The sequence below is a fragment of the Sebastes fasciatus genome, chromosome 18 (genome assembly GCF_043250625.1).
Source record: "Sebastes fasciatus isolate fSebFas1 chromosome 18, fSebFas1.pri, whole genome shotgun sequence".
Taxonomy (NCBI): domain Eukaryota; kingdom Metazoa; phylum Chordata; class Actinopteri; order Perciformes; family Sebastidae; genus Sebastes; species Sebastes fasciatus.
In genome coordinates, this window is record NC_133812.1 from 26,882,697 (window position 1) to 26,908,099 (window position 25,403).

The 25,403-nt window shown below is 42.3% G+C and overlaps 1 protein-coding gene across 4 annotated transcripts; it reads left to right on the plus strand.

Moving 5' to 3' along the window:
• The first annotated feature begins 2,058 nt into the window (after nt 1-2,058).
• Nucleotides 2,059-25,403, plus strand: kidins220b (kinase D-interacting substrate 220b). Of its 4 annotated transcripts, none has more exons than XM_074616316.1 (30): nt 2,073-2,261; nt 5,285-5,443; nt 6,276-6,374; nt 6,661-6,759; nt 7,932-8,030; nt 8,359-8,460; nt 8,633-8,731; nt 8,838-9,035; nt 9,552-9,650; nt 9,827-9,925; nt 10,186-10,284; nt 10,471-10,648; nt 10,749-10,913; nt 11,028-11,207; nt 11,396-11,561; nt 11,637-11,788; nt 11,900-12,189; nt 12,279-12,419; nt 12,876-13,113; nt 13,417-13,505; nt 13,749-13,893; nt 14,431-14,593; nt 14,728-14,906; nt 15,267-15,502; nt 19,689-19,811; nt 20,759-20,788; nt 21,257-21,394; nt 21,478-21,576; nt 21,691-21,921; nt 22,062-25,403. In XM_074616316.1, exons 2-30 carry the CDS (start codon nt 5,312-5,314, stop codon nt 23,253-23,255), a joined length of 5,262 nt encoding a protein of 1,753 aa, XP_074472417.1. In that variant the 5' UTR covers nt 2,073-2,261; nt 5,285-5,311; the 3' UTR covers nt 23,256-25,403. The 4 variants fall into 4 exon arrangements, with proteins under 4 accessions (XP_074472419.1, XP_074472417.1, XP_074472418.1 ...); XM_074616317.1 differs by having other exon boundaries at nt 5,288-5,443; XM_074616318.1 differs by lacking the exon at nt 20,759-20,788 and having other exon boundaries at nt 2,059-2,261.

The window sequence follows — 25,403 nt, forward strand, 5'->3', positions numbered from 1 at the left end:
AGAAAAAATGGACATTTGTATTCAGTATTACTTTAACTGCTTTATGTTTTGTCGTGTCCCCTTCGCAAAATCAGGAAAGCACATTTCTTAATGTTCCTGTATGTTTTCCTGTCTCCACATTTTTTAAATTTATAGCGTCACGATACCTGGATGAGGACGTGACATTGCTGATGAATATCGAGGCTATATGGCGATTGTTTGAGATGATTCACAAAAATTAATGTTCTCACAGCGAACCAGCCACCTATCTGTGGGTTTGATATGAACATGTTTGTTTGTTTTTTGTAAATTATGTGATTAAACCTTGGATTTTTTTGACACTTGACATTAAGTGTGTTCATCTGTGGTTGTTGATGTTTGTACAGTCAGCTGAGTATCAATAACATAACATAGACTACCTGTGTGCTACCTGTCAGAAGGTGATTAGTAACAGGAAGATGAGATAACTCTGCACTTTAAACCCTAATAAACTGACACTGAACCAGGCTGCCTCTCCGCTACACTGTTAATGAGTAATTATATTTATACCTCAGATGATAAGCTGACGTGGTTTCCAGAATTTGTGGTTAAAGAAATTAAAAGTCACTTTTCTCTGCTGAGCCGTCAGCTCCGCTCAAATAACGAGCATTCAGGTATGACACAAAGCCACACCATTAAAACCAACAGGAACAGGACAAATGATTAAAAAACAACGTACAAAACTGAATTAAATCAAAATCATTTTTACTTATTTTATTTTCTGTGCCTGTTTTTGGGGCACTATTCAGGAATGAGATATTACCTCCCACATGGGAAACATTGGAAGTGGGAAACAGGTAAAACCCTGACATTTTGCAGCTGAATAGATTAGTAGACTGATTAGCTGATTGACAGAAAAAAATGATTGACATCTTGTATTTGTATAAATTAAAGGTCTTATGTAACATATTTCTGTAGACAAATATGAAAAAAAAATACATCCATAGAGCTTTTAGAGAGGCGACGATTAAAAGTATGGCTTTTCCTGAAAATAATTATTATGATTGTGAGTTATTCATTAAATAAATAATTTGATAAATTAATTTAAATAAAATAATTTAAATGTACCAAACATAATATTGTATTTAGTGAAGAACAAGTCAGACGGGAAAACATCCTAATCCAAAGAATATAGAGAAAATAATATGGAAATAAATAAGGGTAAAATGCAAAAGGAAAATTAATACACATATACATATATATATACATATGCATATATACGTATATACACATATATATACATATGCATATATATAGCATATATATACGTATATATATATATATATATATATATATACGTATATACACACGTATACACACGTATATATATACGTATATACACACGTATATATACATATGCATATATATAGCATATATATACGTATATATATATATATATACGTATATACACACGTATATATACGTAAATACACACATATATACACACGTAGCCTATATATACGTTAATACACACACAGATATACATACGTATATATATATATATATATATATATTATTCAACACAAGATCATTTTTTTTTGGGCCAGGTGGTTCAGGTTAATCTGCAATGATGGAATATATATATATAAAATAGTAATAAGTGAATTTAAAGATAAATAAAAATGAATGAATAAATAGAAGGGAAATTTAAATTGGAATGTAAATAAATACGGGAATTAATCAAATAAAATAAATAATAGAATAAATAATCAGAATCGTGTTTATTGCCAGGTGTAAGAGGTATACACTAGGAATTTGCTTTGGTTTTGTTGGTGCAAATAAGCAGTATAATAACAAAGAATAGATAAAAACGTTAGAATAAAATAAGAATAACATTTTTTAAATTCTACCAATATACAATATAAGCTATAAACAAAAAATAAAAAAATTAAAAATGATGGCATATTAATTTATTCATCGAGTTATTTATTTATTTATTTTTGCAGCTTCCGTCCTCCACAATAAAGCTGGTTCGATTGCTCAGCTGCTGTAGCGAACTACCGAGTGGTCACTGCGTGTGCTTTTATTTTGACAGCAGCGAGCGGAAGCGCGGGTGTCACTTTGTCTCGCTTGACTTTAGCGGCGGTCGGTTGTTTGTTCTGATCAAGATGGCTGCTGTTGTTCGGGATGGAGAATGAGCTTCAGATCCGAACACAGGCCGAAGAAACGCAGACTAAACCCGCCCAACACCCCGCTGGACCCGAACCAGGACCGCCGGAACCGAATCTAACTCTCTTCTGAAGGTAAACACGGTTCTTCTCCTCTCCTTGTCTGCAGCATCCTCTCAGCTCATCGATCCATAATTGATTGACACTTGACACAAAATCAGAGTTAACGGTTCTTCATATGTTTGATTTGTTTAATTAATAAACAGATAATTAGATTATTATTTTAATGAGTCTTATTGTTATTGTGTGTGGAGGAGTGCAGACAGTAAACCATGAAGGTTATTCAGGTTACTGCAGTGTAATAACAGCATTACTGACATATATATATAACATATATCACTCAGTAACACTGTTGTAACAGGTGTACTAATAATATGGCACTATTGTTATGTTAAGTCATGTTAATAATAAACATTCTGCCATACAGGCTAATGATAAGGTTATTAAACCGTTTGTTTTAATGAAACCCATCTACAACACTGTTATAAACATCATATCTGTAATAAAATATTAATAAAAATAGAGCTAAGTCGTCTTCAATAATCTTTAAAATAACTGGAGTGTTACTATTATATTAATAAATAATTGAATTAAATTAAATTATATTAACTTAAATTATATTTAATAATCTTTAAAATAACTGTAGTCTTCCTATTATGTAAATAAATATATAAATTAAATTAAGTTACATTTATTCATCTGTAAAATAACTGGAGTGTTCCTCTTATGTGAAGGGGATAGTGCAAAAAACAAAAGGCATCAGCTAACACAGTAAAAGAAAATAGCTAAATAAAGTGTAACAAAATATGAACCATTTAAATAGAAGGAAGTATAAAAATAGGAGCAGTATGTACAGTATTGACAATAAACAGACTATTAACAAAATTGCACAAGTGAAAAATGATATTGCACAGTGAGAATGAATGAAAAGTGTTACTGAGTGATATATGTCAGTAATGTTGTTATTACTCTGCAGTAACCTGAATAACCTTCATGGTTTACTGTCTGCACTCATCCACACACAATAACAATAAGACTCTTTAAAATAATAATCTGTCTAATAATCTAATTATCTGTTTATTAATTTACACAAATCAAACATATAAATAACCGTTAACGCTCCAGTTATTTTAAAGATTATTAAATATAACTTAATTTAATTTATATATTTATTTACATAATAGGAAGACTACAGTTATTTTAAAGATTATTAAATATTATTTTATTTTATTTAAATATTTATTTATATAATAGGAACACTCCAGTTATTTTTAAGATCATTGAAGGCGACCTAGCTCTATTTTTATTAATATTTTATTACAGATATGATGTTTACAACAGTGCTGTAGTTGAGTTTCATTAAAACAAACGGTTTAATAACCTTATTATTAACCTGTATGGCAGAACGAGGCTACGCCCTGTTTATTATTAACATGAATTAACATAACAATAGTGCCATATTAGTATCCTACTACACAGTGTTAAAATAAGATAAAATAAGATAAACCTTTATTAATCCCAAAGGAAATTCTTGTGCCAGATATTGCTCAAAATTACAACAAAATGGTGTACAATATAAAACTGATTTATATTCAAAATAAATAAGTATATTAGGTATATATACAAACATGCATATACACATGTATGTACATATTAGTAATAAATACACCTATTGTAACAGTTCTATATAATCTCAAACACTGCTCCATCATATCAATTAGAGATGATTTATAATCTTAAATTATATTATATTACAGTATTCTAATAATATAAAATTATAAACTCAAATGTTTTATATATTGAACATTTATTGCATTATTCTGGTAAAGTTTAATAATAAAGCCGTGTCAGAATAATACAATAATAATATTTAAAATGACTAATTAGACTGTGGTGGAGTTGAAACGATTAGTTGATCAACAGGAAATGGAATATTAGAGACTAAAACTGTGTTTAGTTGCGGCCCTAGACTTATTATTATATTATTATATTATATTATAATATCTTCAGCATGATACATAATAATTATTCTGTGAATTTAAAACATGACCCTGTGTGGAGCTGTGGTGAATAATGTGGCTGAGCTAGGAGACTGTTTCCATGGCAACAGTGAAATGTCAGCTGTTTATTGAAGTGGTATCAGTGGTCCAGCAGAGCCCAGACAGATGTGAGCATGCTGATCTGAAGTCAGTTCAGCACTGTGACTTTAAAGTGTTGGAGATGAGACTTCAGTCAGAGCGTCTGGATGTGAAATATCAGGAGTCAACAGAGTCTTCTTCAACACTTTGACACACGTCAATAAGACACAGAGACGGACTGTGTTTTACTGTGTTTACCTCAGAGGTGGAAGAAGTACTCACTTCTTGTACTTCAGTAAAAGTACTGTAGTAATGCCACAGTATAGAAATACTCTATTACAAGTAAAAGTCCTGTGTTCAAAGCACAAATTGGCATCAAAATAAACTTAAAGTACCAAATGTAAAAGTCTTCATTCTGCAGAATAATCTATATTATATTACTTTATTATAATTATTGATGCATTGATGTGTTCATCACTTTAATGTTGCAGTTGGTAAAGGTGGAGATCATTTTATTTATTTTTGGGATATTTTATGAATATTTTTCGCATATCTTACTAGGATTTTGTCTGATAATTTACTAATATTTTTCTGATATTTTACTAATGTTTTTTTGGATATGTTACTAATATGTTTTAGGATATGTAACTGATATTATTTAGGATATTTGAAAATGTTTTGTCTGATACTTTACTAATATTTTTCTGCTATTTTACTAATATTGTTTGGATATTTTACTATTTTTTCATTTTACTATTATTTAAGGTGGAGCTCATTTTATTTATTTTTTGGATATTTTACTACTGTTGTTTTTATATGTTACTTATATTTTATTAAGATATTTTATAGATATTATTTTGGATATTTTATAAATTTTTGTCTGATATTTTACTTATGTTTTACTTCTATTTTACTAATATTGTTTGGATATTTTACTATTTTTTTTTAGTTAGGCTGTGATTTTTTTCAATTTTTTCGTGTGTTTGTGTACTAACGTGTTTTCGTGCTGTGTCCCGTCAGTAGGGGACGCAGTGACAGACAGCAGACATGGACACCACCACGTCCATCAAGATGACCACTCTGGCCATCCAGAACCTGTTCAGCTACGTGGAGGAGGAGAACCTGGGGGCTCTCAAAGCTCACCTGGACCGCTTCAAGGAGGTGGACGGACGTAGCGACGTACGTACATCTCAACACTTGTTGTTGCTTTATTTCATTTATTATATCTCTAATAATCCTCTAATAACCAGAGGATTCTCTCTGATATTTTTAGATATAGTCCTTAGTTCAAAAGTCTACTTGACTTTTAGTCATTTTTAATCTAGTCCATAAGTCTTATTTTTATTCCAGTTTTAGTCGACTAAAACTCTGTATGGAGGGCGAAAGCTGCCAAAATAAAAAATTTATTAATTAATAAATGTGCCATTAAATATACCAAACATAAATTGTTTCAACTCTATTCTCTTTACTGAAGAAAATGTCAAATGTGAAAACATCTTAATCTAAAGAATATAAAGAAAATAATACAGAAATAAATGGGAAATAAATAAGGGGGAAAATGCAAAGGAAAAATAATACATACACAAAATACATAAATAATACATAAATTAAATGAATACATTTAGAAATACATTTTAAATAGATAAAAAATGAATGCAAACATAAAAAAGTAAATTTAAGAAATATATAAATAAATGAATAAATAAAAGGGAAATTTAAATAGGAATGTAAATAAATAAAGAAGCAAATTAAAACAAAATTATCAATTTATGTTACATTTTAATAATGAATTAATGCCGACATTTATTTCAATATTATTTTTAGTAGATTTAATGGCATTAATGTATTTATTGAGTCATTTATTTATTTATTTTGGCAGCTTCCGTCCTCCATATTCTATAACTCTGGACATGTTTCTCGTCTAAAGGCCCGATGCTGTCTCCTGCTGCTGTTGGTGTATTTATTATTTATGAACAGTTATTATTTGTTTGTTGTGTTTACTTGTTGACAGAACGGTCAGACTCCTCTCATGCTGGCGGCGGAGCAGGGCAGTCTGGAGATCGTCCAGGAGCTCATCAGGAGGGGAGCCAACGTCAACCTGGACGACGTGGTGAGCGAATCCGACACACAGCGACTCTCTGAGGCCGTCGTCCTCCTGCTGCTCTGCTTCACAGCCTGAAAACATCATCGTGTGTTTTTACTGACACCTTCTAGTTTCAGTGTCTGAAGAATAATTCATTATTCTAATTCCCCTCAGTGGAATAACAAACGTACCTCTCACCTCCCTCTCTGCTCTCCTCCCTGAACTCCTGCACCCCGGATGCTACGGTTGCTAGGAGACAGGCTTGTTTCCATGGTAACACCAGCTCTCTCTGTCTCTCTTTGTGTGTTGTCAGGACTGCTGGTCGGCTCTGATCTCTGCAGCTAAAGAAGGTCATGTGGAGGTGGTGAAGGAGCTGCTGGAGAACAGCGCCTACATCGAGCACAGAGACATGGTGGGACAAAACATGACGCCGCTAAGACTCATGGGACATGTAGTCAATAATTAACTCTTTGAACTGAAAATAAAAAGATGAATTATTTATTTAACATATTGAGTATTTAAGAACAAAGAACAGTTCTGTTTCTATTGTGATTATCAAAATAAGTAATATTATTTATTTTGTGCAGAGGGTTTATTGCATCCCTGTATGAAGGAATCTATCAAACATATCGACTTCAATTAGTTCAGTTAGAGAGTTATAACGTTACGTTTCAGCCCTGTGCGGTATGCGTGTGTTTAAAGGAACATTTGAACTGTTTGAAGTTAAACTACATCAACTCTACATTTGTTACTACACACGTTTATATATGTAATTACAGTTTATCATCTTCCATCGTCCTCCGTCATATTCTGGGATCTCTGTTCATTTTAGTACAGCATCCGAGTCCCTCTTATGGAGGACGAAAGCTGCCAAAATAAATAAATGTCTCACGAAATAAATGAATATGACATTAAACGTACTAAGAATAATATTAAAAATAAATGTAGACATTAATTAAATGATAAAATGTGACATAAATTGATATTTCTGTTTTAATTAGCTTCTTTATTTATTTACTTTTGTATTAATAACCTTATTTATTTACTTTCCTATTTAATATTCTCTTTTATTAAATTTTAAATATTTTTTTTAAATATTTATATATAAAAATATATTTATTAATTTTTAAATGTAGGCCTATGTATTTATTTATGTTTTTATGTATTTATTTATTGTATTTATGTATTATTTCCCCTTGCATTTTCTCCCCTATTTATTTCCCCAAGTGTATTTATTTATGTATTATTTCCTTTATATTTTTTGGATTAAGGTGTTTTCACATCTGACATGTTCTTCAGTGAAGAGAGTAGAACTGAAACAACTTTAATATTATTTTAGTACATTTAATGGCGTATTAATTAATCAATTTATTTATTTTTTATTTTGGCAGCTTCCGTCCTCCATACTCTCTGTCCTCAGACCCTCGACTCAGATAAAGAAAACTTTAACAGGGAAAAATGGACAGACAGGAAATAGATGTGTGTACAGAATAAACCCACGTAATGAAGTTATAGAAGGATTGTAAACACGTATGAATGATTTATACACACGTAATGACTGTGTGATGTAATGCTGTGTGTCAGGGGGGCTGGACGGCTCTGATGTGGGCGGCTTACAAAGGTCGTGTGGAGGTCACCGAGCTGCTGCTGGAGACTGGAGCCAACCCCAACACTACAGGACAGGTAACACACACAGTGACCACTTTATTAGGTACACCTGTACACAATCTCAATACAACTTCTACCTTTATGAAGTTTATAATGTTGACACTGTCAGAAGTTAGGTGTTTCTATTATTTTGTCTAGGTGACTAACTTTCCTCCCTCAAATGATATCAGTCTTAATATTTATGCAACAGACAGGTTTAATTAGACTAGTCCAAGACCGTCTAAGGCCAAGACTAGTCTTAAACTAAGTTTATGCAACTGGCCCCGGTGCCATCACTAACTACGACCTCAGTGATAAAACACAGAACTGAGTCGGTCCGTCTGTCTGTCCGTCTGTCTTGCAGCAGTACAGTGTGTATCCGATCATCTGGGCTGCAGGTCGAGGACACGCCGACATCGTCAAAGTGCTGCTGAAGGACGGAGCTAAGGTCAACTGTTCTGACAAGGTGAAGACACACCGCAGCACCACGCCATAATAATATAATACATAATGAATAATAAACAATAAACCAGTTCCCTCTGTGTGTGTGTGTGTGTGTGTGTGTGTGTGTGTGTGTGTGTGTGTGTGTGTGTGTGTGTGTGTGTGTGTGTGTGTGTGTGTGTGTGTGTGTGTGACAGTATGGGACCACTCCTCTGATCTGGGCGTCCAGGAAAGGACATTTTGACTGTGTGATGCACCTGCTGGAGAACGGCGCCGACGTGGACCAGGAGGGAGCAGTAAGAATATTAACAACCATAAATTATATTCATACTAATCTATAACATAATGCTGTTATTATTTAGTTGGAGTTTTTATATACATTATATTCTGCGTCCTCCTCAGAACTCGATGACGGCTCTGATCGTGGCGGTGAAGGGCGGCTACACCGAGGTGGTGAAGGAGCTGCTTAAGAGAAACCCCAACGTCAACATGACCGATAAAGACGGGAACACGGCGCTGATGATCGCCGCCAAGGAGGGCTACACCGAGATCGTCCAGGACCTGCTGGACGCCGGGACGTACGTCAACATCCCAGACCGGGTGAGACCATGTTAAACAGCCTGACGACGGGCGTGTCGGACAGGCTGACAGTTTCCGATGTTGAGATGTTTAAAAAATAAGTTTATCTGCTTTTGAAGAAAATTATGGAAAATGCAGCAATTAATTTTCCATCTGAATAAGTTTTATTATCCTGACTCTTTATGGAGGACGGAAGCTGCCAAAATAAAAAATAAATAAATAAATGACTCGATAAATAAATGAATATGCCATTAAATGTACTGAAAATAATATAAAAAATAAATGTAGGCATTAATTAATTGATAAAATGTGACATAAATTGATATTTCTGTTTTAATTTGCTTCTTCATTTATTTATCTTTGTATTAATGCCCCTATTTATTTACATTACTATTTCAATTTCCCTTTCATTTATTTATTTTTTAATTTTGCTTATTTTATTTATTTATTTTTTATTTATTTTGAAATAAATTCATTAATTTTTTTAATATATGTATTTATTTATTTACCTTATTTATGTGTGTGTGGTTGTAACAGAGTGGGGACACGGTGCTGATCGGAGCAGTGAGGGGGGGTCACGTGGAGATCGTCAGAGCTCTGCTGCATAAATACGCCGACATCGACATCAGAGGACAAGTGAGAACATATTATTATTATTATTATTATAATAATACCACGGTAGAAAAAACTGAAATATTCCTGTAAATGTGTCACATTACTGGAAGCACTGATGGTAATAGAAGTAGCAGTAGTAGTAATAATAATAAAGTAATAAAGTGAGTTGCTGATGTCTCACTCTGACGTGTTTCTAGGAGAATAAAACTGCTCTGTACTGGGCTGTGGAGAAAGGGAACGCCACCATGGTCAGAGACATCCTGCAGTGTAACCCCGACAGTGAGACCTGCACCAAGGTGAGACCTCAACACACTTTAACACATAGTATATACACTCCTTATCTGTTAGTAAATATGATGATGTAGTTTTGGGGCGGAGCGTTAAGTGGAGGCAGAATAATTCGCATTCGAATAGTTAACGCTTAACAACCAAGCCGTGATGATACAATGAGAGAATATTATTAGCACTCTTTTAATTGATCACTCACCAATCCTTCAAGGACCGTCGTGTTTGGCAGCGGATGTTGTGATGTTGTGTTTCCTGTTTCCTGTCTCAGGACGGAGAGACTCCTCTGATCAAAGCAACCAAGATGAGGAACATCGAGATCGTGGAGCTGCTGCTGGATAAAGGAGCCAAAGTGTCGGCTGTCGACAAGGTGGGAACAATAAAGACTCATTCAATCAACAGTTAGCATCTATTAATGTCACATAAAGCTGACGTTTGCCCTTCAAAATAAAAGTATTTTTTTATGTTCATTGGTTTTCTTTTTAAGTTTTTCTGGAAATTCAGTTTCACTTGACAGGGATCAACAGTTTTACCTCTGAACTTCCTGTTTTCCCAGAGAGGAGACACGCCCCTCCACATCGCCATCCGTGGGCGGAGTCGCCGCCTGGCCGAGCTCCTCCTCAGGAACCCCAAAGACGGCCGTCTGCTGTACCGACCCAACAAGGGCGGAGAGACGCCGTACAACATCGACTGCAGCCACCAGAAGAGCATCCTCACACAGATCTTTGGAGCTCGTACGTCCACTCAAACAAAACACCAACAAAAGAAAATCAGACAAAAGCGGAGTTTTGTTTGACATACCGCTCACCTGTGACGTGCGTCTCCCCCCTGCAGGTCACCTGTCCCCCACAGAGACAGACGGAGACATGTTGGGTTACGATCTGTACAGCTCTGCGCTGGCTGACATCCTGAGTGAACCCACCATGCAGCCGCCCATCTGTGTGGGTCTGTACGCCCAGTGGGGCAGCGGCAAGTCCTTCCTGCTCAAGAAGCTGGAGGGTGAGTCCACACACACACACGCACACACGCACGCACGCACGCACGCACGCACGCACGCACACACACACACACACAGTATAAATACACATTAACGTCTCTCCTCGTTCTCCTCAGATGAGATGAAGACGTTTGCCGGTCAGCAGATCGAGCCGTTGTTTCAGTTCTCCTGGCTCGTCGTCTTTCTGTCTCTGCTGCTCTGCAGCTCCGTCGCCGTCGTCCTCGGCTTCACCGTCGACCCCAAACTCGCCATGGCCGTCTCCCTCAGCCTGCTGGCTCTGCTCTACCTCTTCTTCGGTAAGATAAAAATACTACTACTACTACTGCTTTCTATTTCTACTCCACTACATCTCAGAGGGAAATATTACACTCTTTACTCCACTACATTTATGTGACAGTTTTAGTTATTTTGCAGATAATGGTGGTGTTTAAATAAAGTTTTTCTGGTCCTCGGTGGTGTTTAAATAAAGTTTTCTGCTCCTCAGTGGTGGTGTACTTCGGCGGGCGTCGGGAGGGGGAGAGCTGGAACTGGGCGTGGCTGATCAGCACCCGTCTGGCGCGTCACATCGGGTATCTGGAGCTGCTGCTGAGGCTGATGTTCGTGAACCCGCCGGAGCTGCCGGAGCAGAGCACCAGAGCGCTGCCCGTCAGGTAAAGGTGTCAGGTGTTGAAGACCTCATCAGTGGATGTGATGTCACGCTGATGTCATCACGTCTTTCTCTGCAGGTTCCTGTTCACAGACTACAACCGCCTGTCGAGCGTCGGTGGAGAAACGTCGATGGCCGAGATGATCGCCACGCTGTCCGACGCCTGCGAGAGAGAGTTCGGCTTCCTCGCTACACGCCTGTTCAGAGTGTTCAAGACCGAGGAGACGCAAGGTGAAATGCGCGCACACGCAGACACTCGCACGCATGCACACACACACACGCACACGAACACACACACACGCACAGCAACTCAGTTTACTTCTTCTTTGGTTGTCGTCTCAGGTAAGAAGAAGTGGAAGAGGACGTGCTGTGTCCCGTCCTTCATCATCTTCGTCCTGGTGCTGGCCTGCCTGCTGACCGGCATGGCGCTGCTGGCCGTGTTTAAGGTGGACGGGGACAACCGGACGGTGAACGCCGTACTGATCGCCATCGGCAGCGTGGTGGGTCTGGCTCTGCTGCTGAACTGCAGGACCTGGTGGCAGGTGACCGACTCGATACTGAACTCTCAGAGGAAGAGGCTCCACAGCGCCGCCAACAGGATGCACAAGCTGAAGAGTGAGGGCTTCATGAAGGTGAGGCTTTAAAGGGCTAGTCTGCTGGCGGGGAACGGGAACGCTGCTGGTGTTTAGTTAACGAGACCCGTGGTGCCCTCATCCTGCAGGTGCTGAAGACCGAGGTGGAGCTGATGGCGAGGATGGCGAAGAGCATCGACGGCTTCACGCAGCATCAGACGAGGCTGGCGGTCGTCATCGACGGACTGGACTCCTGCGAACAGGACAAAGTTCTGCAGATGCTCGACACGGTGAGACGATACACAACATTTTCCTCTTCCCCACAACACGATACTATCATGATACTTAAGTCACCATACGAGTCATCATACGTTATTATCACGATACTATATTAGTATTGCGATAACATATATTGTGATTTATTACCTTTTTTCAACTGCAGATTCTGCAGCTTGTCAACATCTGTTTTATGTAATCAGACACAGTTTTCACTCTGTTCATCTCAGAGTTTTCATTCACATATCTGGAGGTCAGAGGTCAAGGGACCCCTTTGAAAAACGCATTGACAGTTTTTCCTCGCCAAAATTTAGCCTAACTTCGTAGCGGTATTTAGCGTTCTTCCCGACAAGCTAGCACGACAACCAAACCGCTAATGCTTCCATTCATCTGACTGACAGTAACATATAACAGATGAGAAGGTGAGAGGATGACGAGTCCGTCTCACGTGATCTGTGTTGGTCCTACAGGTGCGGGTGTTGTTCTCCAAAGGCCCCTTCATCTCCATCTTTGCCAGCGACCCTCACATCATCATCAAGGCCATCAACCAGAACCTGAACAGCGTCCTCAGAGACTCCAACATCAACGGACACGACTACATGAGGAACATCGTCCACCTGCCCGTCTTCCTCAACAGCAGAGGGCTGTCCAGCGCAAGGAAGATGTGTGCCGCCGCGCCGGCCAACGGGGACGCTGCCAACACCGACGGTAACCATGGTGATACATATACAGTATACTATGGATGTCAAAGCTAACGCGATAACAACGCGTTAACCCCGATTAGTTTTAACGCCACTAATTTCTTTAACGCATTAATACAACTTCTTTTAGGTTGTAGCGGCTCAGCTTTAACGCTGGAGTGAAGCGGAAATTTGGTCCGACTCTAAAATAAGTCGTGCAGCTCAACATTTGGACCAGAAACGGGCTATAAATCGTACAGCTTTATACGCCGACCGTGAACCCCAAAGTCACAGAAGTAATAATACAACATATCTGTCTGTCTGTCTGCAGGTTGGCACGAGGAGCTGGACAGGAAACTGTCTCAGCACAGTTTGGGAGAATTGACCAAGTTTGGCAGCAAGACGACGCTCAACCGCAGGGTGAGTGTTTCCTCTCTTCTTTTATCGAATTAAAACCAGACGCAAACCTCACATTCATTCAGAGAAAAGTATATAGGAACATGTGAAACTTGTGTATAACTACAGCAGTACTTTATGTAGTACTTTTTGTCATATTTGAGAAAGTAAAGAAAACAAAAGCAGAGAGCAGCAGCTTGTTGTAGTCAGTCGATATGGATGTTACCTGGTGACTGACTGATGTGATCATGTGACCTGTGTATTCAGGACACGTATCGGCGGCGGCAGGTGCAGCGCTCGGTGACTCGTCAGATGTCCTTCGACCTGACGAAGCTGATGGTGACGGAGGATTGGTTCAGTGACATCAGCCCGCAGACGATGAGAAGGCTGCTCAACATCGTCTCCGTCACAGGTGGCTGAGGAATCAGTGGATCAATACCAGACATTACTAAACCGATCAGTTCCACACAGAGAGAGGATTACAGAGCACTGACATCGGATCAGTACTGTAGTACCAGTTAAACCAAACAGAACCAGGATTAATAATAAAGCTTAATAAAGACTTATGAAGTCTGGTTTTAGAACAGACCTGAGACATCGAGCACGAAAGCTGCAAAAATCATAAATAATAACTTGATAAATACATTAATATGCCATTAAATGTACCAAACATAATATTAAAATTGTTTCAGCTCTATTCTCTTGAACATGTCTGACGTGAAAACATCTTAATCCAAAGAATATAAAGAAAATAATACAGAAATAAATATGTTTTTGTATATTAATATCTATATACATATATATGTATATAGATATGAATATATATACAGTATATTAATATATATTAAAGGATTTCTGTTTCTCTTATTTTAGTGACGTAAAATAATCCGAGCTCAGATTTTAAGTTTGAGTCTGAAAACGAGCTGACAGGTTTCATCTCTGCGTGCAGGTCGTCTGCTGCGAGCCAATCAGATCAGCTTTAACTGGGACCGTCTGGCGTCGTGGATCAACATGACGGAGCAGTGGCCCTACAGGACGTCCTGGCTCATCCTGTACCTGGAGGAGACTGACGGAGTCCCCGAACAGGCCACGCTCAAGACCATCTACGAGAGGTCAGAGGTCACACTCATTATCAACGGTGGCCTACAAATCTTTCCCTCCAGCAGCAGTCAGACGTCACCGTTTCTTCTTTTTCTTCTTCTTCTTCTTCTTCTTCATCTTCTTCTTCTTGTTCTTCTTCTCTCAGAGTGTCGAAGAACATCCCTACCACAAAAGACGTGGAGCCTCTGCTGGAGATCGACGGAGACGTTCGGAGCTTCGAGGTCTTTCTGTCGTCACGGACGCCCGTCCTGACGGCCAGAGACATCCGGACCTTCCTGCCCTGCACCGTCAACCTGGACCCCAAACTGAGGGAGATCATAGCAGGTACTACTACTACTACTGATACTAGTACTACAACTAATACTTCTGATAATACTGCTCCAAACTGAGGAGATCATAGCAGGTACTGCTACTACTACTACTGATACTAGTACTACAACTAATACTGCTGATAATACTGCTCCAAAGTCTCTCTCTCTCTCTCTGATCCAGATGTTCTCTCTCTCACTCTGATCCAGATGTTTTCTCTCACTCTGATCCAGATGCTCTCTGTCTATCTCTCTCTCTCTCACTGATCCAGATGCTCTCTGTCTATCTCTCTCTCTCTCACTCTGATCCAGATGCTCTCTGTCTATCTCTCTCTCTCTCACTCTGATCCAGATGTTTTCTCTCTCTCTGATCCAGATGTTCGTGCTGCCCGGGAGCAGATGAATATGGGCGGGGTCCCGTACCCACCCCTCCCCCTGCAGGATGCCCAGCCCCGCCCCACCTCAGTGTACAGCCAGGTGTCGTCGGCGTGCTCGCCGTCCGCCTCCTTCGGCGGACCCTTCAACCCGCCAGCGGGGGGCGTCATCTCGCCGCAGCCTCACAGCAGCTATTACAGCGGCCTGGCTGGACCGCAGCACCCCTTCTACAACAGGGTGAGTGCAGGCTCCGCCCACACCTGATGATGTCACAGGTGACGGGGGGGAGGGTAAATCTCTCAGGTTTCGTTAAAGTCCTAAATACGGTCCCTGACTCGCCGTCGACTCACCTGATGGGTAACGCTGTGATGTCACAGTTTCCTGCTCACCTGGTTCAGCTTCACCTTCTGTCATTTGTGTTTTTATGTTTCGGTTTTAATTTAATTTACAATCTGAAGACTTCACACTGAATCCCTGCTGTCAGATTACAATAATACACTAATAATGTGATCAATATTGTGATCAATAATGTGATCAATAATGTGATCAATAATGTGATCAGTAATGTGATCAGTAATGTACGGCTGGCCGATTGATCACATCTTATATTCCCTCATGATTTTGGCTTCTAACGATTATGAAAACAAGATTAAAGCTGAAAGCAGCGATGATCGGACCCTCGCACACGCCGGGGGTACTGACGGGACGCCGGTTGAAGCAAACGTGCACTTCATGACCATCGGACACGGCACGCACGACGTGAGTGGCGCAGGAAACATCCATCCATCCATCTTCAACCGCTTATCCGGGATCGGGTCGCGGGGGCAACAGCTCCAGCAGGGGACCCCAAACTTCCCTTTCCCGGGCCACATTAACCAGCTCTGACTGGGGGATCCCGAGGCGTTCCCAGGCCAGAGTAGAGATATAATCTCTCCATCTAGTCCTGGGTCTTCCCCGTGGTCTCCTCCCAGCTGGTCGTGCCTGGAACACCTCCCAAGGGAGGCGCCCAGGAGGCATCCGTGCTAGATGCCCGAACCACCTCAACTGGCTCCTTTCGACGCAAAGGAGCAAGGACTGACGGATGACGGAGCTTCTTACCCTATCTCTAAGGGAGACGCCAGCCACCCTCCTGAGGAAACCCATTTCGGCCGCTTGCACCCGCGACCTCGTTCTTTCGGTCATGACCCAACCCTCATGACCATAGGTGAGAGTAGGAACGAAGATTGAACGGTAGATCGAGAGCTTTGCCTTCCGGCTCAGCTCTCTTTTCGTCACAACGGTGCGGTAAAGCGAATGCAATACCGCCCCTGCTGCTCCGATTCTCCGACCAATCTCACGTTCCATCGTCCCCTCACTCGCGAACAAGACCCCGAGATACTTAAACTCCTTCACTTGGGGTAAGGACTCATTCCCTACCCGGAGTAGGCAAACCACCGGTTTCCTGCTGAGAACCATGGCCTCAGATTTAGAGGTGCTGATTCTCATCCCGACTGCGTCACACTCGGCTGCGAACCGATCCAGTGAGTGCTGGAGGTCGCAGACCGATGATGCCAACAGGACCACATCATCTGCAAAAAGCAGCGATGAGATCCTCAGCACACCGATCTGCAAACCCTCCTCCACCCGACTACGCCTCGATATCCTGTCCATTCGAACAGGATTGGTGACAAAGCGCAGCCCTGGCGGAGGCCAACCCCCACCGGAAACGAGTCCGACTTATTGCCGAGGATCCGAACACAGCTCTCGCTTTGGGCGTACAGGGATTGGATGGCCCTGAGAAGTGCCCCCCTCACCCCATACTCCCGCAGCACCCCCCACAGTATCTCCCGGGGGACCCGGTCATATGCCTTCTCCAAGTCCACAAAACACATGTAGACTGGATGGGCATACTCCCAGGCCCCCTCCAGGATCCTTGCGAGAGTGAAAAGCTGGTCCGTTGTTCCACGGCCAGGACGGAATCCGCATTGTTCCTCTTCGATCTGAGGTTCGACTATCGGCCGAACCCTCCTTTCCAGCACCTTGGAGTAGACTTTACCAGGGAGGCTGAGCAGTGTGATACCCCTGTAATTGGCACACACTCTCTGGTCCCCCTTTTTGAAAAGGGGAACCACCACCCCGGTCTGCCACTCCTTAGGCACTGTCACCGACTTCCACGCGGTGTTGAAGAGACGTGTCATCCAAGACAGCCCCTCCCCACCCAGAGCCTTCAGCATTTCTGGGCGGATCTCATCAACCCCCGGGGCTTTGCCACTGTGGAGTTGTTTGACTACCTCAGTGACTTCCACCAGGGTAATTGATGATGGTCCCCCATCAGCTTCCAGCTCTGCCTCTACCATAGAGGGCGTATTGGTCGGATTCAGAAGTTCCTCAAAGTGCTCCTTCCACCGCCCGATTACCTCCTCAGTTGAGGTCAACAGTGTCCCATCCTTACTGTACACAGCTTGGATGGTTCCCCGTTTCCCCCTCCTAAGGTGCCGGATGGTTTTCCAGAAGCACTTTGGTGCCGACCGAAAGTCCTTCTCCATGGCTGCTCCGAACTCCTCCCACACCCGCTGCTTTGCCTCCGTCACGGCAGTGGCTGCTGCTCTTCGGGCCCGTCGGTACCCTGCAACTGCCTCCGGAGACCTCCGAGATAACATATCCCGGAAGGCCTCCTTCTTCAGTCGGACGGCTTCCCTGACCACCGGTGTCCACCACGGTGTTCGAGGGTTGCCGCCCCTTGAGGCACCTAAGACCTTAAAACCACAGCTCACCGCCGCAGCTTCAGCAATGGAAGCTTTGAACATCGTCCACTCGGGTTCAATGCCCCCAACCTCCACAGGGATGCCAGAAAAGCTCCGCCGGAGGTGTGAGTTGAAGATCTCTCGGACAGGGGCCTCCTCCAGACGTTCCCAGTTCACCCTCACTACGCGTTTGGGCTTACCAGGTCTGTCCAGAGTCTTCCCCCACCCTCTGACCCAACTCACCACCAGATGGTGATCAGTTGACAGCTCCGCCCCTCTCTTCACCCGAGTGTCCAAAACATGCGGCCTCAGATCAGATGATACGATTACAAAATCGATCATCGACCTTCGGCCTAGGGTGCTCTGGTACCACGTACACTTATGAGCATCCTTATGTTCGAACATGGTGTTCGTTATGGACAATCCATGACTAGCACAGAAGTCCAACAACAAACGACCACTCGGGTTTAGATCAGGGAGGCCGTTCCTCCCAATCACGCCACTCCAGGTGTCTCCATCGTTGCCCACGTGCGCGTTGAAGTCTCCCAGGAGAACTATGGAGTCCCCTACTGGAGCCCCATACAGGACTCCATTCAGGGTCTCCAAGAAGGCCGAATACTCCGAACTGCTGTTTGGTGCATACGCACAAACAACAGTCAGAGTTTTCCCCCCCATAACCCGAAGGCGTAGGGAGGCGACCCTCTCGTCCACCGGGGTAAACTCCAACGTAGCGGCACTCAGCCGGGGATTTGTGAGTATCCCCACACCCGCCCGGCGCCTCACACCATGGGCAACTCCAGAGAAGAATAGAGTCCAACCCCTATCCAAGAGTACGGTTCCAGAACCGAGGCTGTGCGTAGAGGTAAGCCCTACCAGATCCAACTGGTAGCGCTCCACCTCCCGCACAAGCTCCGGCTCCTTCCCCCACAGAGAGGTGACGTTCCACGTCCCCAGAGCCAGCCTCTGCCGCCCGGGTCCAGTCCGTCGAGGTCCCTGGCCTTCACTGCCACCCGTGTGGCAGCGCACCCGACCCAAGCGGTTCTTCCCGCAGGTGGTGAGCCCACAGGATGGAGAGGAGGGGGGTGCCACGTTCCTTTTTCGGGGTATCCCCGGCCGGGCTCCGTGGCAAGCCCGGCCACCAGACGCTCGTTGACGGGCCCTCCGTCTGGGCCTGGCTCCAGACGTGGGCCCCGGGCTTCCTCCGGGCCGGGTAACTCCTCCTCTGCCTCGTGTCGTCATTGGGTTTTTTGCGCAGGAAACAATACTTTGCAAATTTTGCACCACTTCCTGTGTCCACTGTGTGGCGCTAGAGAACCCACGCTAAACAAAATCTGAAGTAACTCAGGTTCAATCTGTAGGAGGAGTTCGTTAAAGTACAGAGCCTGGAAGTGGCCAAAAATACACAAAACATTCACACAAAATTAAAAATGGCCGACTTCCTGTTGGGTTTAGAGCATGGCCCCGAGAGACTTTTTTGAAAGTCTATATGTGATGCATGTTCCTACCAAATTTCATACATCTAAGTGAAATGTCCCGCTAGGGCTGCTTTGTTGAAATTCTGTAGGGGGCGCCATCGAGCTGTCAGCAGGGATTCACGGTTTGATTTGACTTTTTTTTAATTCTCCTCCTTGTTGTTTGAAGTCTAATCATCTCCATGATCATTATTTTGATTTTCTGCCCCCCCCTCCCGTCCCCCTCAGCCATATTTCCCCCATCACGTTTACCAGCTGCCACGCCCACTCATGGCCTCCACCTACCCATCATACCTCCACCCACGTCCACCACCCAAACACTACTTCAGTCGGGACGTCACAGCTGCACCTGTGAGTACAACAAACACCTGAAAGACTCAACTACTGACCGAAGGGACTCAACTGCTGTGTGATTTGTTGTTTGTTATCTTGGGGATAAAAGACGGAGAGTACGGAGGAACAAATTTGATTCATTTTAAAATACAAAAAATAATTAAATAATAAATAATATATAAATGTATTTATTTATTAAGAAAGTTATGTTTTAATAAAATAAATAAATAAAATGCACAAGCAAAATTAAAAAAAGTCAATAAAACTATATGCAGTAAAATTAATTCCACTTAATTTATTCTATCTTTTATTGCCAACATTTATTTCACGATTCTTAGTTTCAGCTGATTAAACCCTAATGAAAACATAGTTATGAATATTATATGAGATGCCATGAAATGCTACACACTGTTCCTTTAAAAAATGCTTGAAAGGAAAATTTCAAAATAGTTGCAGATAAATTTGTCTTTTCACCAAATCGTCCGAATTTGGCACTCATTTTGACTCTCAATGTCAAAATTATGAGCTACAAAACAAACGCCTGACTCAGTATCTCATCATTTCGAGTGTATTTTTTATTTATTTATCGTCATAAATGAGCTTCCATACATTTGATCCTCAAACACCACTTTAAAACATTCAGTTACTCCAAGACATTTTGAAACCTTCCCAGCATCCCCTGCTTTTTAGTTTCTGGTTTTCTTCTTCTTCTTCTTCTGCTGTTGGCGACGCCGGACTCCACCTCTCGTCTCTTCTTCTGTGGTTTGTGGGGCTGTGTAACTTTTGGAGACTTTGCTGTACAAAAGTTGATTTTTTTTCTGTTTCTGCTTCTTCTGATGCTCTGAAACTGAAATCATTCAGAGAAAAACTATTGTCAGAAATCATTTCCACTCTTCTGTCAGTCATCTGTGTTTACCAGATGTTTCATTCCTCACCTGTCTGTCTGTCTGTCTGTCTGTCTGCAGTATAAGGTTTCATCTTTGAAAAGGAAGCAGGTATTGAACTCTCCCTAACTCCTTCCTTCTTTCCCTCCCCCTCTGTCTGTTCAGACTAATTCCCTCTGCCTACTACAACTCCCAGCATGCACCTTGCCTGGACTAGCCTGTAGCCCCAGTAGAGTTGTTGTTGACATGTTTGATGTGCTCAGAGTTGAAGACCTGTCGGTTCCTTGGTTTGGCACATTATCCCCTCCTACGCACTGTAAAACATGTTTTAATGCCCCCATGATGCCTTGCGTGAATTATGGGCGCAACTTCCGGCGCGTCGTCTCACTGACCCGGAACTGGCTGATAAGATTAGATGAACGTAGAATAGAAACATCACTAACGTCTTTATAGAATCAGTCCTGATAGTTCTGGGTGTTGTAGTTTACGTCCAACCAGCTGGAAACTACATTTTAAAAGCATAGTTTTATGTCCTGCTGTGTTTTCCTGCAAATCAAACCTGCGTGTTTTGGTGTTCAGGGTTCGGCCTCCGTGGTGTCGGGCGCTCCCGCCGTCCTCCTCAGCTCCATGGCGACGGAGGCCGTCTGTGAGCGCGTGCGACTGATCGAAGGCATCGACCAGAGCATGATGGGACACTACAGCGCCACCATCAGGAAGGTCAGCGACCTCGCACCTGTGTTGTTATCGTGTCTTTGTGTGAGGAAGAAGAAGAGTTAAATGATGTTTTTTCTTGTTTCCAGGCGAACGTTAACGGCAGAGTTCTGTCTCAGTGTAACATCGACGAGCTGAAGAAGGAGATGAGCATGAACTTTGGAGACTGGCAGCTGTTCAGAGCCACGGTGAGCCCACAACATCAGTTAACCAGCTAATACACTACGTGTTAGCTCGTTAACCAGCTAACACATGTTAGCATGTTAAATCAAGTTGTACCTGTCTCCTCCCGTCTCCTGCAGGTTCTGGACATGCGTCACATAGAGAGTCAGGTGCTGCACGAGGAAGCTGCCAGTGAGCAAGGCAGCGTCGTGGGCAGTCACATCGAGGTGGGACGGCGAACGACAGCCCCGCCCCACGCCGGCGCCGCCAACACGGACGCTTCTCCGATGTACAGCTTCAACCTGAGCTTCGAGGAGCTGAGCACTGTGGGACTGGACGAAGCTCAGAGACACGGGAACATGCAGTGGATGGTGAATTATTAAATCATTATTCTTTAAATGTTTTTTACTCATGTTTCTTTTTCCGAGTCTTCAGCTGTCGAGCTCCGACTGCTGGAAGTTCCTACAGTCAAACAATAACCAAACTCTTCTTCTGTGGTGTCTGTCCTCAGAGCGGCGCTCACCGCACTGCCAGCATGACCAGCCTGAACTCCCAGGAGTCCTCCAACGACATCGCCAAGCTGACGGACAGGCAGCAGGACGAGTACCGCAACGCCTACCAGGAGTACATCGCCCAGATGGCTCAGGTGGAGATGGGTGGCGGCGGCGCAGAGAGGCCCGTCCAACCGCAGCCGGGACATTTCATGACATCATCATCAGAAGACAAGAGCAAAGACGGCGGCGAGCAGGACGGACGCAAATCCATCAACAAGAGGAGCGGCGGCAAACCGGCGGCTGACAACACCGACTTCGCCTCCAACGGCGACGGCCTGGACCCCATCACAGAAGAGGACGAGAAGGGGGACCACGGGTCCTCTAAGTCCCTGCTGACCCGCAAGACCTCCGCTGAGAGGGGGGGGCTGTTCCAGGGCGCCACCGACCTGAAGCTGAAGGCCGGCGGCGGGCTGCGCTACCAGAAGCTGACCAGTGATGACGAGGAGTCCGAGGAGTCCGACAACGCTCCTCTGCTGAAAGACGGCAAGAAGGTGGTCGACCCCAAACTTCCCGGCGGCTCACTGGCGCTGAAGGGGAAGGACTACCTGTCGGACGCCATGTTGGACAAGAAGGACTCGTCGGACTCCGGCGTGCGGTCCAACGAGAGCTCGCCCAACCACTCGCTGCAGGACGAGGAGGCGGACCTGTCGCAGCTGGAGAGGGCCAACCTGATCGAGCTGGACGAGGAGAGCCTGGCCAGGAAGCGAGGCCTTCCCAGCAGCCTCAGCGGCCTCCAGGACCCCGCCATCGCCCGCATGTCCATCTGCTCCGAGGACCAGTGCAGCCTGCTCGCCAGCAGCCCCGAGGAGAGCTGGCCCTCGTCCAAGTCCTTCAACCTCAACCGCACGCCGAGCAACGTCACGCTCAACAACAACACCAACGCCCAGCAGGTCAACCGCCAACGCCCGCCCACCGAGGGCTCCACCTCCTCCTCCAACCCCGCCTCCTCCTCCAGTGATGTCATCATCTCCCCGAGCTCCGGCACCTCCAGCACCTCCAGCACCACCACCTCCACCAGGCCGGGGCCGAACAACGAGAACGTCCGAGTGGTTCACCTGAAGAGGGGCCTGAAACCCGGAGACCCGCCGGAGATCTGCACCGTGTCCTCTGACACCGTCACCTTCGGCGAGGAGCGTGAGAGCATCCTGTGACCTCATCCTGTGACCACATCCCGTGACCTCATCCCGTGACCTCATTGTGACCCGTGAAGATTAAAAGAGCACTGAGGGTCCAACAGGAGCCGCCTCTCAACCCTCTGAACCAATCAGGAGCTTGGAGGTCGACTCGTCAACCGACAAGCTTCTGATGAGTCGTGAAAAAATTTGACGTTTAAATGTCAGCAGAGGAAGAAGAGCGGCTGCTGGCGGACTCGTAGTTTTAGTCTGTTGTCGTATCGGTCGGTAGTTCAGTGGTTGTGTTTGTTGCATGCTCTCAGATATGGAGGACAGAAGCTGCCAAAATAAATAAATAAAAAACTAGATTAATAAATGAATATGCCATTAAATTTACCAAACATAATATTAAAAATGTTCAGCTCTATTCTCTTTACTGAAGAAAAACATCTTAATCCAAAGAATAAAAAGAAAATAATACAGAAATAAATAAGGGAATAAATGCAAAGGGAAAATAATATATATCAAAATAAATAAATAAATTTGAAAAAGGAATGAATATATTTAAAAAAGCAATTTTAAACTATTAAAAAATAAATAACAAAATGTATAAATTAATATAAATAAAAGGGAAATTTAAATAGGAATTGGGAATTAACACAAAAGTAAATAAATAAAGAAGCACATTCAAAAAGAAATATCAATTTATGCCACATTTGATCAAATAATTCATGCTATATTTTTAGCAAATTTAATGTCATATTAATTTATTTATCAAGTCATTTGTTTATTTGTATTTTGGCAGTTCAGTCCTCCGTACTCAGCTGTCGTCAGTAGAAGAACTTGAAGTTCTGTAGAAACTTTATTGAACTAGAAGCTGCTGCATGTTGTTGTTGTTGTTGTTGTTGTTGTTGTGAATCGTCACGTTTGTATTTTAACTCTGATGAGACGTTTCCATAAAACAAACTAAATAAAAATATTTATAAGTTATTAACCTAAAAACTAAACAGTAGATGAAACGATGAAGGGAATAAATTAAAAATAATAAAAATTGAACATCAATGAATAAACCTGTGAAAAAACTTTTATAAATGTGGAGAAAAGTTGATAATAATAATAATAGTAATAATAATAAATATATATTAAAATTTACTAAATTGAAAAAAATTAAATAAAAATTATTATTATCATAATTATTAAAATTACTTCTGAATTAAACTCGACAGACTGAACTGGAGTTTTAATCAGTCGTCATTTTTTAACACATTAAATATATTAAAATGTTTCAGCTGCTATAATCTATATTATATTCCGATTGGCACTAATGTGAATAATTCATGTTTTTATTGACTTTGAAAAACACTAGGAGTAAAATAAACAAATCGTATTTACTTTTGAAAAGGGAAACTAATGAATGAATAAAATAAGAGTTTCAGTTGGACGTTCTGCTGTCAGTAATAATCAGTATTAACTCAGTTTACAGGAAGTTTTGTTTTATTTAAACTGTGAGCATGAAGAACAAATCAGTGATCGTGTTTTAATCAGAGCTGATACTGCAGGAGGCTTTTATTTATTATATTAAGTTCACATCGAAAGAAATACAAAAAATCTGCAATATTTTCATAATCAATTCATCATTCGAGCAAAAATGTCCAAAATTAGCTGGTTTCAGGTTCTCAAATGTGAGAATCCGCTGCTTTTCCTGATCTGACATCGTAGGAAATAGAATATTTCGACATGTGAAGACGTCACTTCGTGCTTTTATTGTGACGGACATTTTTCAAGTTAATGATCAAACAATTAGTTGATTAATCGAGAAAATAAACAGAGGATTAAATTGATAAATAAAATAATTGTTAGTTTACTCAAATACAGAATAAATTAAAAAAATTATTAAATCTTAAATTTGTCAATAAAGTTCAACATGTGAGAAATGATCAGAGAGCTTCCTGTGGTTTTCAGAATAAAAGCATCTGATAACTGGATCAATATTAGAGTTAAAAAAAAAAAGAAGAATATTAATTTCTAAATAAAAACAGAATTAGAGTTAGAAGAACCTCAGTATCTGTTTCAGTGAAGCTGCATGTCGATGTTTTCAGTGTCTCAGTGCTCTTCATCATCATCATCATCATCTGAACTATTTAATCTGTTGTGAACTAAAGAAATAAAATCTGGATGTTGAACGTT